The sequence below is a fragment of the Cydia fagiglandana genome, chromosome 11 (assembly GCF_963556715.1).
Source record: "Cydia fagiglandana chromosome 11, ilCydFagi1.1, whole genome shotgun sequence".
In the NCBI taxonomy this organism is placed as follows: domain Eukaryota; kingdom Metazoa; phylum Arthropoda; class Insecta; order Lepidoptera; family Tortricidae; genus Cydia; species Cydia fagiglandana.
This window is the reverse complement of record NC_085942.1, coordinates 10870404-10888948: the sequence shown is the minus strand read 5'-3', so window position 1 is coordinate 10888948 and position 18545 is coordinate 10870404. Positions and strand designations below refer to the sequence as shown.

The window sequence follows — 18545 nt, the reverse complement described above, 5'->3', positions numbered from 1 at the left end:
ATAAAAATTAAATAAATAAATATTATAGGACATTTTTACACAAATTGCCCTAAGCCCCACGGTAAGCTCAAGAAGGCTTGTGTTGTACTCAGACAACGATATATATAATATATAAATACTTACATATGTATATAGAAAACAACCACGACTCGGGAACAAATATCTGTATCATCATACAAATAAATGACCTTACCAGGATTCGAACCCGGGACCATTGGCGTCAAAGGCAGGGTCACTACCCTTTAGGCCAGACTGGTCGTCGTGGTGGTGGTGGTTAATTCAATCGTTTTTAGGGTTTTGTAGTCACCTAGAAACCCTTATACCTAAGTTTCGACATGTCCGTTTGTCCGAGGCTTTGCTCCGTGATCGTTAGTGCTAGAAAGCTGCAATTTGGCATGGATTCATAGGTAAGTAATGCATTGCGACAGAAGGGTAAAATAAAAAGTATATTTTTTATTATAATGAAAAGCGCTGCAAAGGTTTTCTTTTGCTTGCATGCTTGTAATGTAACTACATGATACTAACTAATGGCCTCCGTTTGGCCTATTTTGACAGAATGGTAACTACGTAACCCTACACTAAGCTTGGGACGACATGCTCTTGGCCGATTTTTTAATTTTTTAGCAAATAACCTTATTGTAAACCGCCAAATATGTAGGCTATGCCAAAAGTAACTACTCGAAAAACAAAATCCGGCAGTCAGCCAAAACAGGTATGTAAGTAAGTGGGTACCTACTTAGTAGACTACCAAGGGAAATATTTATTAAAGTAAGTAACAACAAACGCTAATCGAATCAAATCAAAAATATATCGGGATAACAGCAGAGAAAGACAAATTACATAAGTAATCGCTTTCATAGGTACCTACGTTATTTAGGTACCTACGTTACACGGCTAGCAGAATAGAACTGAAATCTTAAGTTTCTTACTTGCTGAAACTATATGTAGGTACGTAAGTATACCTACCAGTCTATAGGTACTTAAGTAATAAATAAAAAACATTGTAGTTATTGGAAATTGAACTTATTGTAAGTTCCTACTCGTAAATAGAAAACCTTTTCTAAAGAACATGTGATTTTAGTTAATTAGTTTCAAATTGTAGGTTTCAATATTTTTAACCAATTCCTTACATAACACCGCGATAATCGATATTTTTAAAAGTTACCTTAAACTATACAATATTATTCGGTTTAAATGAACTTCCTTGGAAGATAGAGAGTAGAGACAGCCATTTTTAAACTATCTTTTCCACATTTTTGTTTTTCAGTATAAATATATCATATTTCCCAATGCAGAGCACAGCACGCCTCGTCAAATGGTTTGGGTCTCACGGATTATTGAGTCTAAAAATAAACTTTACTTTAAACGTGGGAATGCCGCCTGATTCCTGCGTGGGAATGCCGCCTGTGTGATGGGCACCTTGCTTGGGAGACTTAAAAATACTTACTTGAATGGACTTCCTTAATTTTGCCCAGTTAAGGAAGTCCTTTTACGTAAGTGTTTTTAAGTTTATTTTCACATTCGTTTTATGTGTAGTATTATCATTTAATCCATTTCCATAGCTTTTCTATCATGAGTAGGTATTACCATTTAATTTAATTTGTAATATCTGTAAGCTTTATTATTCACAACGATGGGCATTAATCGCGTAAAGTTAAGTTTTAAATCCACGGGGACATCGACGTCCTCGAAACGTGTGAGGTAAATTTAAAACTTAATTTTACGCGATTAAGTCCCGTCTTTATGAATAATATATATTAGTGAGTAAAAATCGTGAAAGTTTAAATCAGTGATCTGTAAGCTTTTATTTTCTTACCTGTGATTTATTTGTGTAAATAAATGTTTTAAATTAATTAATTTAAAAGTACACTAAAATCAATCTAAAAATGGTCCCTGTGCCTAGTGTCTCTTATAATTTTATGTGACCTAATTTATAACAGATGATCAAGGTTAGGTGAAACAATTATACCCGAACGGTTTTAAAGTTGATGATTACCTAATTTAATACAAACGAAAACACACAGTTACCAACCAACCGAAATATCCGATTATTTATATGGATACTTATAAAATATTTCCTAGTCCTCAAAAGATCATCAACTATAGGTAGTTACATTGTTCTAGTTTTAATTCATTGTAAAGTTTTCAATCGTATCACTGTCCTTCGGGTCCTGCCTACCAGCATAGGAGGCTCGTCGCGGACGTGTGCATCTGCAGGCTTCCTCGAGCTCTCCACTGCGCATGATCGGGAAAAAGCTTATAAGCCGCTCTCTCACCTCTCGCCAATCAGTTCGCAAACACATCTCGTCAAGCGACCTATGCTCTGCCAAACTCGCCCACATCGGAAAAGTTTCGTATCATAACAACATTCACCTAAAATAAAAATATTGTTTCAACGTCGAAAGTAGTGAACTGTCGAACTTATGAAAATACTAGAAGTTAATATTGTGAAGAGTGAGAAGTTCGTCGGCGATTTGCCGGTGAAAATAGTGGATCAGCGCTCGAAGAACCCTCGACGCGAATCAGTGACTCCAAAGATAATAGTGTGTCCGCCAATGGAAGAAATGACGGAACCTGTTCCGGCGCCTCGCGGTGGCAGGCTGCTGCGGGCGCTGAGCAGGAGACTGACGCGACGATCAGCAGACGCCGACTCGCTCGCCAGCTCCAGCAGCAGCGACAGTGTCACCTGCGATCCCAACAGGAACGCTGGCGACGACCATTCATCGTGCTCCGCCAGTGAATCCGGCAGCGATGGCTCAGACCACCACCGCCGTCATCGCTCTACTGTCTCGCTACGCCGTGTCTTCCAAAGCCTAAACCTAACATCACGATCACAGTCAAGTTCACCGACCGATCGTCAGCGCCAACCCAAAAAGCAGACCCAACCGAAGCGCATTCTTCGCCCGCCTGTCACTTACACTTACGTTCGCGGTCTCTCCGGTCTGCCAACACAGAGAGTGCCACGACATGCCGTATACAGCCCTTCAGCGGGACTCCACCGATAAACCCTAAGAAGTGCTAATCGACTGTGTACCATAACATGGAGTGAACACGGAGATCAAGACTGGTTAACATTTAGTTGGTAGTCAAATACCACTAGAGAGATATGTCTCATCATATCAGTAGTTGAATACTGAAACCTGAAGGAGGTAGCCGACGTTACTGTCTTCATCAAGGACCAAGAAAGAGGCGACAATGGGTGCCTCTAGGTCCCGCTCGCTAGGAGTAGTTTTGTGCTGTGACACGTCTCACTAAGTATATAAGGAAAAATAAGACTGTGTCATACCGATTTGAATTTCGTGGGTCCGTAACATAATTGTATAATGTTTCAATTGCTACTCTCTGGTATTTATGATTACAGATTTGCACTGTAGAACACCAAGTGAATTACCTCTAGGCTAAAGATTTCTCACTCAAATTATTTAAATCACTGCAAATAAATTTTGTCACCAGTTCTCCAAATATTATTGTATACTTTTAAATCGAATAGTCAAAATAACATGACGTACATACTTAAAATACTTGTATGTTTCCTATTATTCAAGCATAGTGCCTTTCACGTTTATAAAATACTGAGAAAACCTGTAGACTATAATTATACCGCTGTATAAATATTATGTACCTTACTATGTAGAACCATCACGAAGTATTGTACCTGGTGTTGTGTACTTACCTATGTACAAACACTTGTCTGCACTTGCATACTTAATTGTATATCCCTATTGCTGTGAAGAGGATCGAATTTGTACATAAGTAGACTTTGTCTATAAAGTATACTCAGTACCTACATTTAACAATTGTTATCGACATAGGGACACATAGGTAGTCGAAATATTGCATCTCGTAAATTTTAAGTCATTTTTATTGTAGTTATAAGTTAGGTTTTCGTATTTAATAAAAATAAAAGAAAAACAAAAATATTTGTGACTTATCAATTTAATATAACCCACCACCAGTCCACCACCAGCAGCTTATATTTACCGAATCACCGATTAACACTTAAATTGACATATCATGATCACGTCACGACCTAATAGACGAGGCAACTAGGTTCGGGTATATTTATTTTTAACTGTAATGTCTCTTTAACGTAATCATACCTACTGAAGTACTTAATAAAATAAAAATAAAAACAAACAAAAATATTATTTACAAGTGGGTAGCTAATATTGTAGTAATATGAGCTGTGAGCTTAACAGATAAAGTACCTAATAAAAGGTTAATTTTCATTACAATAATTTCTATTAGCTACGAGATAGCTACGAGCTGCAATGATAAACTCTTAACCACAGCGCTATTTTTCGACATGTCAAAAGCGTTTGACTTCGTGGCTCATAATCTATTAGTAAATAAATTGGACCATTATGGGGTAAGGGGACCAGCACTGCAATGGATAAGGTCTTACTTAGAAAATCGAACTCAATGCGTATTAGTTAATAAGGTAAACAATAAAAACATAACGGAGACTTTCAAGTCATCATATATCATAAACAAATTTGGAGTGCCTCAAGGCAGCGTTCTGGGACCGCTGCTCTTTTTGACATACATTAATGATCTCCCTTCTTACATTAGTCATAAATGCATTTTATTTGCTGACGACATATCAATAATAGTGACGAATAATAAATTAGATAAGGAAATAGGACATGAATTAGAGATTAACACGGTCGTTGAAAATGTTGTGACATGGTTAGAAAAAAATAATTTACAGGTAAACTTGGGAAAAACAAGCTACATACATTTTAATGGGAACATTAAATCTCTAAAGATTACTTATAATGACCGCGATCTCCAAAATTGTCATTCTACAACATTTTTAGGTATCAAATTAGATAACGAGTTAAGATGGAAAGATCAAATCCAAAGTATATGCAGCAAACTAGATAGATTTGTATATGTCCTAAATCGATTACGACGAACAACGAACTGTAAAACTGCTTTAGCGGCATATCATGGATACGTAGAATCTACTTTAAGATATGGCCTACTTGTATGGGGAAATGGTTCTAATAAAGATCAACTATTTCTATCCCAAAAAAAATGTGTTCGTGCTATCTGGGGGATCGCTCCAACCGAATCTTGCAAACCATTGTTTCTTTCGCTAAACTTACTTACCCTTCCATGTCTGTACATATACGAAACGGCAAAATTTGTAAAGGAGCATATAGAGCTATTTAGTACGGCTGGTGACATGTACCCAAGGGGTACTAGAAATAAGGATAGATTAGTAGTTGGTAAGCCACAAAAGATTGCCTTATTAAGAAAAAATTGCAGTGTAATGTGTATCAAAATTTACAATAAAATACCAGAACACATAAAACATATGCCTGACCATAAATTTAAAAAGGCTCTACACAAGTGGCTCATACAAGAAAGATATTATTCTGTAAGAGAATTTTTAGATGATGATAATGATGAATGTAATGAAATTAATGAACAACTGTATTGACATATTAATATAAATATAATTTATCATCATTACCAATGTAATATTAATCACTCCTATTTATTTCAATAATGATCCTATATTATGTTAATAAAATTATGAAAATGAATTTTTAATCATGTTATTAAATTGTGTGGACATTCTTGTATATAGGCATGGCTCTTGATTAGTTATAAGTGTTTAATAAGTAGGCATATTGTTAATATACTTGCTTATTGAACGGTATTGTTTGCATGCTGTTTGTGGACAGCTGAATAAGGAGGAGAACAACAAACGTGAACATCTGTAACTGTACCCTTTTCACGCAAATAAATGATTTATGATTTATGATTTATGATTTATGATTTCTCTATATAAAGGCCCATTTACATGGTGCGAGTTTCTCGCACGTTTTGGGGCGAGAAATCGTATGACATTATCGTATGCAATAATCGTCAGGCGATTATCGAATAAAAATGTTTACACTCATACGAGAAATAAAAACTCGCCTACGATTATGTCATGCGATACTCGAATGGCGATTATCGCCAGGCGAAATAGTTTACATGGGGAGCTGCGTTCTAGGGAGATATTTGCATACGATTTCTCGACTCGTCTAAACTGGTTCTCGTATGACATTTTTTCACGTACGTGCGAGTATCGCACGAATCGGAGCGAACCGATTTTCGTACGAGTTTTACCTGTCAACTTACGTGATTAGTTACTAATCTTTTCACTATACTGTCAATATTCTTAGTAAATATTTCTTGTTTCTTTCATTATTTTGAATTTTAATATATTTTAAGTTGCATTTACGAGTATTTTAATATTGGCTCTTGGCTGAAGTAACGTGACGTTGCTTTTAAGAAAAAATAATTTGCCGGGAAACGACAACATTACTCTGAGGGGTGAATACATAATTACATAATGTAGTTCATACAAAAGAACTTTTACCTACTCCATAGTAGGTTGTCATAAATTTCAAAGAGTCATAATTCGTCAATGTTTTCTATGGAACAAGCAGATTTGTTTTCCGCGATTTCGGGGTTGGCTCCACACTCCACAGTAAAAGCTGTTCAGTATGACCTACATAATTCACCCCCCAGAGTACAATGGTCAAACATCACAAAATACACTAGGTATGAAAAGAAAAATATTGTTGTGCGTTTTGGCTATTAATAAAACATTTTAAATGTCCCAAAAACGCATAAAATTGGGACACCAACAAATATGAACTCGAAAATCTCGAAATGCGATTCTCGCATTAAAATTTTGTTTACACGGAGACATCCAATCAGCAAAGGCGAGGCGATTATCGCTCCTTCTAGTACCATATCGTACGTTTAGTTTACATAATACTATATTTTTCCTCGTGCTACGATAATCGAGCGTTCGAGGCGAGAAAATCGCACCATGTAAATGGGCCTTAATTGAGAAAAGTTCCTACAGTACTGCCACATCACGCATAACCTGCGCATAACAACTAACTGCTATTAGAAAACCAGTTTGAATTTGGATTTTATTTCCTGAGCATACAGTTCGAGTTTTTCCATGGTAGTTACGGCCCTATGTGTAATGGGATGAATAGTATTCATATGCATATTTTAAATGACTTTGTCATAAACACAGATAGGTTTTTGTAAGCGTCATGTTTTTGTAAGCATCATGTTTACAAAAACGTCTAAAGCAGATTGAACCCAAATAGTCCATTATAAGAATGATCGATTATTATGTTAATTATGTAAATACTTTGACACGCCCTACAGGCCTAAAATGTTTCACGAATTTAGGTATTAGGTAAAAGGTTTTTATCGTTGTTTCAAACGCGTGAGTTGAGCGAACTGTAAGAATTACCTAGTTGTTCTCGTACCTGATACAGGTTCATATATAGCTGAAAGATCATAAGACATCTCAATAACATTAAATAAGGATGACTCACGCTAGACCGGGCCGGGGCCGGGCCGGAGCTTCCGGCGCTTCGTTTTCTACGGAATGCACCAATCATCGATCAGCTGTCATACAAATAGACATATGTCGGACGGCTCGGTCTAGCGTGAGTCATCCTTTAAGGATTAAGATTAAGTCATCCTTTAAGATTTCAAAATTCACGTCAATTAGTTATTTACGAATTCAATTACATAGTTATTTCACTTTGCTTAGTACGGCAGAAATTATGTAAGTACCTAATTTACTATCTCTGTCGGCGACCGATCGTAAGATCAGGCATATCATGAAATTCCTAGGCATATCGTGAAACGAGAAAATCTTTAACTCGTTCCCTGAGTCGACGGAGCCCCGCTACGCGGGGCTCCTATTTCTAGGCAGTTTGCCCTTCGGGCATCTGAAGCAACCTAACGAACCTATCCTACCTAATATATTGGTTTAATGTGACTATCGTCAAAACATTACACAGAAACATAACGATCTGCGACGCCGACATCTCTACATATACCTTTTTTTATTATTTATTTATTAGATTTGAGCTAGTTATTAATTTCGTTTAGTTGTACCACTGTATATATATTGTATGTAAATAAATGATTAAAAAAGAATTTATTAGAGATAAATCACAATTACATAATATTTTGATCCAAGAGCATCGTTAAACCAGAATGGTTTGTCTCGATACTCCATTCCGCAGTACTTAAATAATTAAATATACAATAGACACTACAGTGTACATCATGGGAAAGGTTGTAGGAACCAAACCCATAGCCAACTTTATGCTCGGCCGCCTAGTGTATGTCCATGTCTCGTCGCCGTATGTCATGGTGGTCAGATAGATCATCATACTTATTTTTATGTACTTATTTGAGTTATATCAGTACTATGTTGAGTAGCATTGCCGAACGGAAAAGTTCTCTGGGTAGAGAACAGTTATAAAAACTACTGCAAGTGCCATTTCTTTGGATTAGGTTGCCGACAGATCCCCAGGCTCCCCAAACTCGACCTCATACGCTGGATGACTCAATAACTCGATCCGCGGAGACCGCCTGATATATTAAAGTGTATTTCAGCAAGTGGAAGATTGAATTTACGCCAATTAATATTATTACCTAATATTTCAGTTCTGCAATGGAATTCAACTTAGTACCCACAAAACCAAATGATGCATTATTTCGGTAGGTTTAGAGCAAATCTTAAGCACATTCGAAGCGATACCTACCAGCTTCACAACAACCTATAATCGCAAAGCCTAAACTTTGACGAGCGAATCTTTTCTATATAGATAACCGCTGTGATACATTTGAAATCGGTACGGAATAAACGGAATCAGGTCGTGGAATATTTTGTCCTCCCACACGTCATCATTATCTACACCGACTAGCCTACCAGTCAACTGCATGGATGGACACGCCTACGACGTCGCCAAACGTGATCAAAACGTTTTTTACTCACGCTTTGAATGCTTTATTAACCGCGGAGCAGATTTAGACTTAGGCTAATCCGTGTTGACAATCACAATATAGCAGTCAATCTAAACACGACCCTAATAGCAAGGCGTTAGAATAAAAAATATGTTTTTATATACGGCGTTGGGTTACTGCAAACCGCAAACGGGAGGCGCCATAAAAAAAAACGTTCTGAACCCTATCATCTTCTACTATGGGTGGATACATAACATAATGAACTGTGCTAACCAACGACCAATCAAAATGATCTCTAAATGCTGTATTTAAATCCAGATCAATTTCATAACCTGTTATTACAATTAGAATACGGCTCATGGCCGTTGAAGGCACTAAAATTAAGTTAATGAAAATGGCTAACACATGGCTACCATTACTATGTGTCACTTTCGAGAGCAAATGCCCGAGTTACTAAAAAACTAAGTTTTGTATGGAGCACAAGAAATATCGAAATTACTACAGGAGTATATAGTCAAGTTTCTCGATTCTTCAGAACTTTATCCTCAGATTCTAAACCGATGATAATGGACCACCAACAAATAGTCATATCACATCATAGGTACTTTTATCACCTTGCCCATTACGCTCCCAAAACTGTCGCACCTCATACCCTAACGTTTTACATAAACCGTTGACCCATTTGTCAAATCGGATAGTACGTGCTCCGCCAGCAAGTCTCGATCCCCATCCGACTCCAATATAGGCGTGACAAAGAATATATGTCAGACTATAGCAGGCTATGATATATTTAAGGGCATGAATAATTTGGACTGACTGCAAGAACCCGGAATAACTTTGAAAGGTCCTAGCTATTTATAGGATCTTTGCATTTACGGTTCAGTGCCCTGAAATCAGTGGATACCTAAATTGAGTTCCGATGTTTATGTAGACTTCTTCAACTTCAATATTTATTCAGCAAATAGGCCACAAGTGCCCTTTTACACGTCAATTTCGAATTTACATACACACAAAGAACTGATTTTACAAAGGCTGTTAAATATACAGTGTGGAAAGATAAGTCGGGCCCTGGAGGGAAACTATGTACCTTAAATCCTTAAGCTGGCTCATTTTACTTAAAGGAGACATTCCTTTATTTTTAAAAAGAATCAAAACTGCATTTAAAGCATTTTTCTTTTTTTCTTAAATTTGGCTTGTCTAAAAAAATCTTGAGTACTAAATATTCGATTTTATGGATACTTTGTACGACAGGCGGGTGTAAGACCTAATGTTTCTTGGAGAAATGTTTTCATTAACATTAACTGTATCGACTAGTAGAATAAAATTGCGAGTTTTTACTTTTTGGAATTTTTAGTCGGTTCGAATCCCGGGCGAGGCAAACGAGTTTTAGAAAATCTTTGAATGCAGTTTTGTTTCGTTTTAAAAATAAAGGAATATCTCCTTTAAGCAAAATGAGCTAGCTTAAGGATTTAAGATAGTTTCCCTCCAGGGCCCGACTTATCTTTCCACACTGTAGGTTACGAGTAGGTAAGTTGTGCGATAAAATTAATTAATTTCCAGTTTTGCATTGTCTTGTCTATGATACAACGAATAGTTTGAGAAATAAACTTTTGGAAAGCGTTTTTTAAACGAAGTTCACTGAAGTTTAGTGATTGATAAATTGTTTATTTTATGTACCATCACGCTCCGCGAATGTTACGCCATTTATGGTCCTAGCTAAATTGGTTTTTCCATACTTTCTCTATGGAATGTCCAATTTAGCTAGAACCCGAAATGGCGTAACATTCCCGTGTGGTGACTGTACATTTCATTTTCATAATAAAGCGTATTTTAAAAACCTAGGTATTCATTTCGTTTTATTTGTTTCGGTAGAAAATTAAATAAATTAACGTAAAACGAGGTGAGTAGGTTTCGCGGGGAGAGGTGGGTTATGAATGGGGAGAGAAGGTTTGAGAGGGGGGTGAGAAGAAATTTTAAGGCTACTGCTACAAAAATAATGTATTCCAATTTAAAATGGAGCTATAGTAATACGCATAATAAAAAAATCGATCCAACAATCTTCCTAAATCACCTTTGTATGAAAAACCCTCTCACCCCAAATACGAGGCACTACGGGGTGAGGTGGGTTTTCCTCTCTTATCGTCACAGTTATGAAATGAAACCTAGTCAAACCGTCAACCGTCAAACCTAGCAAATTCAGTAACTGTTTGTTAGGTAGTAACATAATCTCTGCACTGCAGTAGGTATGCATACATTTGTTTATAGGTTAGTGGAACATGCGGCTAAGTTTGAATTAAAAGTCGGTTGGAGCCAACGTGCAGCGCGGTCAACGACCGGAGATGCACCTATTGATCGAGCTATCACCAGTTTGACACTCGGCTCGATTCGGGAAATGAATTAGAGATTCACTAGATATGAAATAGTAAAGTTTGTGACGTTCCACGGCAAAAGGTACCTTATGGCGGCTGGCGCCGCGATTCGGGAAATGAATTAGAGAATTTTGTGACGTTCCACGGCAAAAGGTACATTTTTACGTCGCATAGCGTCAACCGCCATAAGGTACCTTTACCCGTGGGACGTCACATACTTTACGATATCGTATCTAGTTAATCTCTAATTCATTTCCCGAATCGCGCCGACTCATAATATTGATATTAACTAACTTTTTATACATCTCGCTCGCACTAATATGCAAGCGTGATGCATAGAAAGTAAGTTACGCAGACGATTTTAAATTTGAAAATCTTACCTCCATACTATTTATACCTACCTGTGCGTGATTCTAAATTTCACTTATCTGAAAATCTCAAGACTTATATGTACACTTAGAAATCGAGAAGGCACCAATAACATATACAAGCTTCGAGTGTAAACAAGGATTAAATTTACACCCTCGAAGTATCCCGAGTTCGTTGCCCGAATGCGGCTGTATTGGACCGCTGTTCCCATGGCGCTTGCCAAGCAAACATTTATCGAATGAAATCGATTATTTTTCACAAATTATATTGCCCTAAAAGTTAGTCAATCGCACACATCACTTACAACGGAATACAATATTTCTCTACAAAATAATAATTATAAACTGAAATAAATGTCATATACTAAGAAGTGACCAAGGCCTCCAGTGCCCTCATGCACCCACTCACTCAGTTCACTTTTTCTTAGTATATGACATTTATTTCAGTTTTTAATTTATTATATACATAGTAGTGTTTCTACTTAATAAAAACAAATTAAAATGTTTTTCTGAAAAATACTTCAATTTGTACAAATACTTCTAGTATTGTAAAATAATAATTAATTTATATATAACCAAAATTACTAGTAAATACAGACTAATTTAAGAATGTGTTCTTAGTGAGCACTTTTCATATTGGCAATATTAAGCGGAAGACACTTTATTTATGCCTTATTTATAATGTTCCTCCCGTGAAAAATGGTCACCATCGTCGGGTGACAACCAAAAGTCACCAAGTACCACCACAAGTTCATAGCCATAGTGAACCATATTAGTACTAAGAGAAGGTCGATTTTTGTTTAATTTTTTTAGTAACTAGTGACTTTTGATTGTTACCTGACGAAATGCATGTTGCCGACCCCTTAGAAATCTGTTCACTCCTTTTAATAATATTAATATTGTATAATAATATTGTAATATCTCGACAAAAATCTCGGCAGAAGTTTAAACAAGTTCGCTCAGAACGGTTCGTTAGGCGATGAGAATATCTTCCTGAATCGCAAGAGGTAATCCAATATAAGCCAAGATTATGTTTGGTTATACACTTCTTATGATGTGGAACTTGAGCTAAAAATATTTAGGAATGTAATCTTATTTCGTAGAATAAATAAGCGGTGCTTTCTTGCTGGTTTTTTTACCGGCTGATAATTGCAGCTTTATTTTTCTAACAAAAATAAGATTAAGTTTATACAAGCATTATTAGCTAAGATTTTTAGAAGCGTTTATGGTTTATATACATTAATATTATGTTTGAGGTATGTCTTAGAACTTAATTACTTTGAATAGAGTGACTTAAGGACGACTCACGGTAGACCGGGCCGAGGCCGGGCCGAAGCTACCGGCGCTTCGTTTTCTATGGAAAGCACCACGTCGTCACCGATCAACCGTCATAGAAAATTACACGTCGGACGCTTCGGCCCGGGCACGGTCCGGTGTAGCATAAGTCATCCTTTATGGTTATTCGGCAACTGAAATGTGCTCAAATTATCTCCATACCATCTATAACGGTTCAGCGGTTGAAGTGTGAAGAGGTTACGGACGGACAGATTACTTTCGCATTTATAATAGAAGAATGGACCTTATGAACTTTGTATATACGTATCCCCTTATTCATAAAACTTGAAAGGCCTGATTTAGATTAGATGTTTTCTCCCTTTCTTATCAATACATAAGTCAAAATGACAGATAACGACAAACGATTTTTAACTAATTGAGGTTTGTAGCGCGTTTATGAATAAAGGATGACTCACGTTAGACCGGGCCGTGTCCGAGCCGGAGCTTCCGGAGCTTACTTTTCTATGACATGAAAGGTGATTACGTGATACTTTCCATAGAAAACGATGAGCCGGAAGCTCCGGCCCGGACATGGCCCGGTCAAAACTGAGTCATCCTTAAGGGTGTTAGCTTATAGGTACTAGTAAATCACAAGTGACATCAATCTTTATTCATGAAGGTCTTTCGCATCGAGCAAGCATTTTTCAAACGTAAGTTAATTAACAGAGCAATTTGGCGATACAATTATCTAGTGTTTAAATTTATTTATTATTGTTTAGATACCTATATCTCAATTTTATTGTAGTTTGATTAGTGACCCTATATAATAACTAGCCATTTTCACCATCAATGGTTAACCACTAACTCGGAGTTAACCGTTAACACAGGATTAAATTGTAGTGGTAACCGGGTTTAACCGGTTAACCCTGAGTTAGTCACTAACCCTGGAAGGCGCAACTGGCCCTAATTACTGCTCTTTGATGCTCTTGTATTTCTATGATGTATATAATTTGCTCATCAAGCGAAATGTTAATTTCTTTTGTGAAGCAGTTCTTTAAGAGCCAACAGGAGTGGTCATTTCTCCATATAAACGTAATCGACTGTTTCCTCCTTGGATTTTGAAGCTAGAGCGATGATTTTTTCAACACAGATTAATATTGTCAATATATGTGTCGGACCGTTTAGATTTTTTTGATATTTTTGTTTTTTAAGGCGCTAGAGCCCTTCAAAAATGGCCAAAATGGCCTAATTGACTATGCCGCAATGAGAAGCGTGGTCTTCAAAACTGATATCAATTAGCCAAAAAAACAAAACTGTCCGACACAGATAATTTCATAATGATTTAGATTTCCAAATTTGGTTACAATTGGTTATGTTTTGGAAGAGGAAACAGTCGAGTACGAAACCTCAATTTTTGCAATTTTTAAGCAGGATTTTTCGCCTTGTCCTTATCGCACTAGTTTTAGAAGCCACTTCCGTTAGCGAGACGGGTATATTTACCTAAAATATTTAAATCTCAGCTCCTGTTTGGTCTTAAAGCCCTATCAAAACTAAAAACCAATAATAAATTCTCACTGCTTATGTATATAAAAAAAACTTTGTAATATTATGTATATAAAAAAAAACTTTGTAATATAAATTACATACATAATATAAAATAGGTACACCCCGTAAATCAATTACAGAAGATACGTTTTTTGATCGTGTGTCAAAGTAATTAATGAATTCACCATCTTTATATATAAACGTGAGCGGCTCTGACGGAAAAACCAAAAGAAATTATGCTCAATCGAAAGAGCTTGAAAAAATATCACTTTTGAATCGAGAACATGTATCCGCAAAATTCGTATTGTCGAGTATTTTGCATTTAAAAGTGAAAAAATTTCGACAAAGAATGCAAATGTTCAATTTGTTGATTGTCATTTGACAGCGTTTGTTGCGTTTAGAAACTGCAAACATGCTTACAAGTTAGGTTGGTCTTTTTTTTTTAAATAAAAAGCAAGACGAATATTACTGTTTATTTGATGACTCCGGTATGTATAATGGTTATTATTTGCATTAAGTTTCGTTTCATATGGATATGTATACCGGTATAATTATTACATAATTTTTTTTTTTGCCAGAACGTGCGATTGTCTGTTACGGCTTTTAAGACGATTGCAACACTGCCTAGACGTCAAACCATTCGGCTTTGGGGTCTTTTGAATTACTAATTTATTCGAAAATACGTGATAAAAACCTTATAAATAGTGTATTGTGTGTGTTAACAATAAAAAATATTCACCGAACATAGTGCAAAGTGCAAACGCCATCGTAACGTAACGAGATTTGAACTTCAAAGCGTTCCATGGGAGTATTGTGTTTAGTATTCAAAAATTCGACCTATGCCGCCGTGGCCCGGTGGCAGAATGGCACAGGCACCTGCTGCGATAGCAGAGGACGCTGCTTTGATTCCAGCCTGGGGCACTGGAGGCCTTGGTCACTTTTTAGGGTTCCATACCCAAAGGGTAAAAACGGGACCCTATTAAATACTAAGACTCTGCTGTCCGTCTGTCTGTCACCAGGCTGTATCTCAAGATCTCATGAACCATGATAACTAGATTAACTAGACAGTTTAAATTTTCACAAATGATGTATTTCTGTTGCCGCTATAACAACAAATGCTAAAAACAAATTAAAGAAATATTTAAGCGGGGCCAATGCAATGCTAGGCTGGATATGACCGATGAAATGAGTAAATTTTTATTAATATGTTTTAATATGACATGTTGGTGGCAAACAAGCATACAATGCTGTTAATGCCGATGGTAAGTGGGAGTTTAGACTAGACCTCTGCTTCTCCAAGGGACTCGCATTGCTGACCGGTTACAAATCTATTACACTCTTAAAACATTTAAGCGGGGCCACTGCAATGCTAGGCTGGATATGACCGATGAAATTAGTAAATTTTTATTAATATGTTTTAATATGACATGTTGGTGGCAAACAAGCATACAAGGCTGTTAATGCCGATGGTAAGTGGGAGTTTAGATTAGACCTCTGCTTCTCCAAGGGACTCACATTGCTGACCGGTTACAAATCTATTACACTCTTAAAATATTTAAGCGGGGCCAATGCAATGGTAGGCTGGATATGACCGATGAAATGAGTAAATTTTTATTAATATGTTTTTATATGACATGTTGGTGGTAAACAAGCATACAAGGCTGTTAATGCCGATGATAAGTGGGAGTTTAGACGAGACCTCTGCTTCTCCAAGGGACTCACATTGCTGACCGAGTAAATTTTTATTAATATGTTTTAATATGACATGTTGGTGGCAAATAAGCATACAAGGCTGTTAATGCCGATGGTAAGTGGGAGTTTAGACTAGACCTCTGCTTCTCCAAGGGACTCACGTTGCTGACCGGTTACAAATCTATTACACTCTTAAAATATTTAAGCGGGGCCAATGCAATGCTAGGCTGGATATGACCCTAGAGTCTGACCAGCGAGTCGCTGCACAAGCATTTTTACAGAATTCTTCATATGGCAACAATTTTATCTGTCAAAAGTGTCAAACAACTGTCAAAATGTTGACAGCTTCTGTTACCAAACAATATTGATATTTGTGTCACATTTATGTGAGTTTTTATTTGCAAACATATGTTTGACCAGCGAGTCGCTGCACAAGCGTTTTTAGAGAATTCTATATATGGCAATAATTTTAGCTGTCAAAAGTGTCAAAAATATTGTCAAACGAGTTTACACATAACCTAGATTCTCAAATTCTCATGTTAGTTCATTCGTTACGGAAGTTTATAGTTTATATCGTATTATAATGGCTAAACCGATTAGAAGCAGTGTGAGGAGCATGTTATTTACGATAATCTGTAACTATAATCAAGTTCGACACGACGAAAATGAGAGATTACTAGAAAAGAAGCGAATATTGGACGAAATCATTCAGGCGACCGGTAAGTCATTATCAAACAATGTTGATGCTTCTTGTACCAAATTTAATTTACGAGATAGGAACATTTGTTTGTATTACTAAACTTATGATTTATTTATATTACAGCGGGCGTAGATGACGAAAATGTTAGAGAAACTATTCAAAAGCTAACAAGCGAACTGAAGAATGTTATTGATAATAACGCATCAGAATCAAGTTATTTAGAGAAAGTGTCTACTATGACAGGTAATATAAATAATCTATATTTTCACATCTAGGTTTATTAATATTTTAGTGTTCTTTTGTTAAAATTCCTATTGTTAAAACTGTTTTTTTTTCAGGTGCAAGCATTCGTACACTACGCACAATTAAAAAAGAGGGTTCTATTAACCAAGGCCAATGGAATACGCCAGGGAAAAAACGACCCCGGCCACCAACTGTGTCAAATTTAGACAATTTTGATGTGTCAGCCATCCGTAATAAAATTAATGAGTTTTATTGCGTCAAAAAGCAGGTACCTACTCTAAGAGCCTTACATGCGGATTTGAAAGAATCTATAGGATTCTCAGGATGTTGTGAAACACTGAGGAAAATACTACACGAGAACGGATTTGAGTTTAAAAAAAATAAAGAAGAGCGCTCCATCCTCATGGAAAAGTTTGAAATATCTGGGTGGAGGCAAAGGTTTCTTAGAGCTATACATAAAAAACGGGAAGAAGGAAAAAATATTGTGTATCTTGATGAGACATATGTCCATCAAAATTACAGACCGAAGAAGTCATGGCAAGGGCCTTCAACTTCCGGTTTAGTTGAAAAAATTTCCTCGGGTAAGCGGCATATTATAGTGCATGCTGGATCAGAGCAAGGATTTGTGCCCAATGCTTTGCTTGTTTTTAGCACAAAATCCAAAGCAGCTGACTATCATGATGACATGAACAGTTCTAATTTTTTAAAGTGGCTACGAGAAATGTTAATCCCAAATTTGACTGAGCCCAGTGTAATTGTTATGGACAATGCCAGTTACCATGTAACACAAATAAATAAGCCTCCAACCATGCACAGCTTAAAGGCTGATATTCAAAAATGGCTAAGGGAAAATAATATCCCATATGAAGAGTGTTTCAAAAAGGAGGAATTGATGTGCCTCGTTGAGGAAAATAAAATTAGTCCCATATATGCAGCAGAGGAGTTATTGAAGCAGCATGGGCATGAGGTCCTTAAATTGCCTCCATACCATTGCGATCTAAACGCTATTGAGTTGATATGGAGCCTCACAAAGCGAAAAATAGCCAGCAGAAATGTGGGGCTACCGGGTTCAGATACGGAAAACTTGATCCGAGAATGTTTTGCAATGATTACCCCGGAAGATTGGAAAAAAAGTACAGACCATGTAATAAATGTGGAACGAAAATACAAGTCTAAGGACAACATTACAGACACTGAACTAGCTCCATTCATAATAGAAGTTCGGGAAAGTGACAATGACAGTGATAGTTCTCTGTCAGGAATTGAATTTCTTGAATCCGATTTCGATTATGATTCTTAAATAAATAGGCACCTTCTTTATAAACTAACAATATTAAAAGTAGATTGAAACTAAATTGTGTTTTCTTTCACCTACCTTCAGTTCAGCTCCATTATACAATATGTGACTTTTTATTATTACTAACTTTATAAGTACAACGGGAAGCATAAATATTTCCCTTGTGAAGGTTTACTTTAATAGCACAAGGGAAATATTTATGCTTAATAAATAATCGCCTGTAATTAACCCGAGTTCAAAACTTCAAAATAAAACACAAATAA

The 18545-nt window shown here is 36.5% G+C and overlaps 2 protein-coding genes across 2 annotated transcripts; both read left to right on the top strand.

Moving 5' to 3' along the window:
• Positions 1-2182: 2182 nt before the first annotated feature.
• On the top strand, positions 2183-3920 carry LOC134668940 (uncharacterized). The gene has a single exon (XM_063526448.1). It carries the CDS (start codon positions 2424-2426, stop codon positions 3003-3005), a length of 582 nt encoding a protein of 193 aa, XP_063382518.1. The 5' UTR covers positions 2183-2423; the 3' UTR covers positions 3006-3920.
• Positions 3921-16290: 12370 nt separating this feature from the next.
• Positions 16291-18340, top strand: LOC134668939 (uncharacterized). Its single transcript, XM_063526447.1, has 2 exons — positions 16291-16985; positions 17081-18340. Exons 1-2 carry the CDS (start codon positions 16979-16981, stop codon positions 18283-18285), a joined length of 1212 nt encoding a protein of 403 aa, XP_063382517.1. The 5' UTR covers positions 16291-16978; the 3' UTR covers positions 18286-18340.
• The last annotated feature ends 205 nt before the right edge of the window (positions 18341-18545 follow it).

What these genes read in the sequence shown, in the direction of transcription:
- LOC134668940 (XM_063526448.1), top strand. Translation starts at nt 2,424, where the DNA reads ATGAAAATACTAGAAGTTAATATTGTGAAGAGTGAGAAGTTCGTCGGC.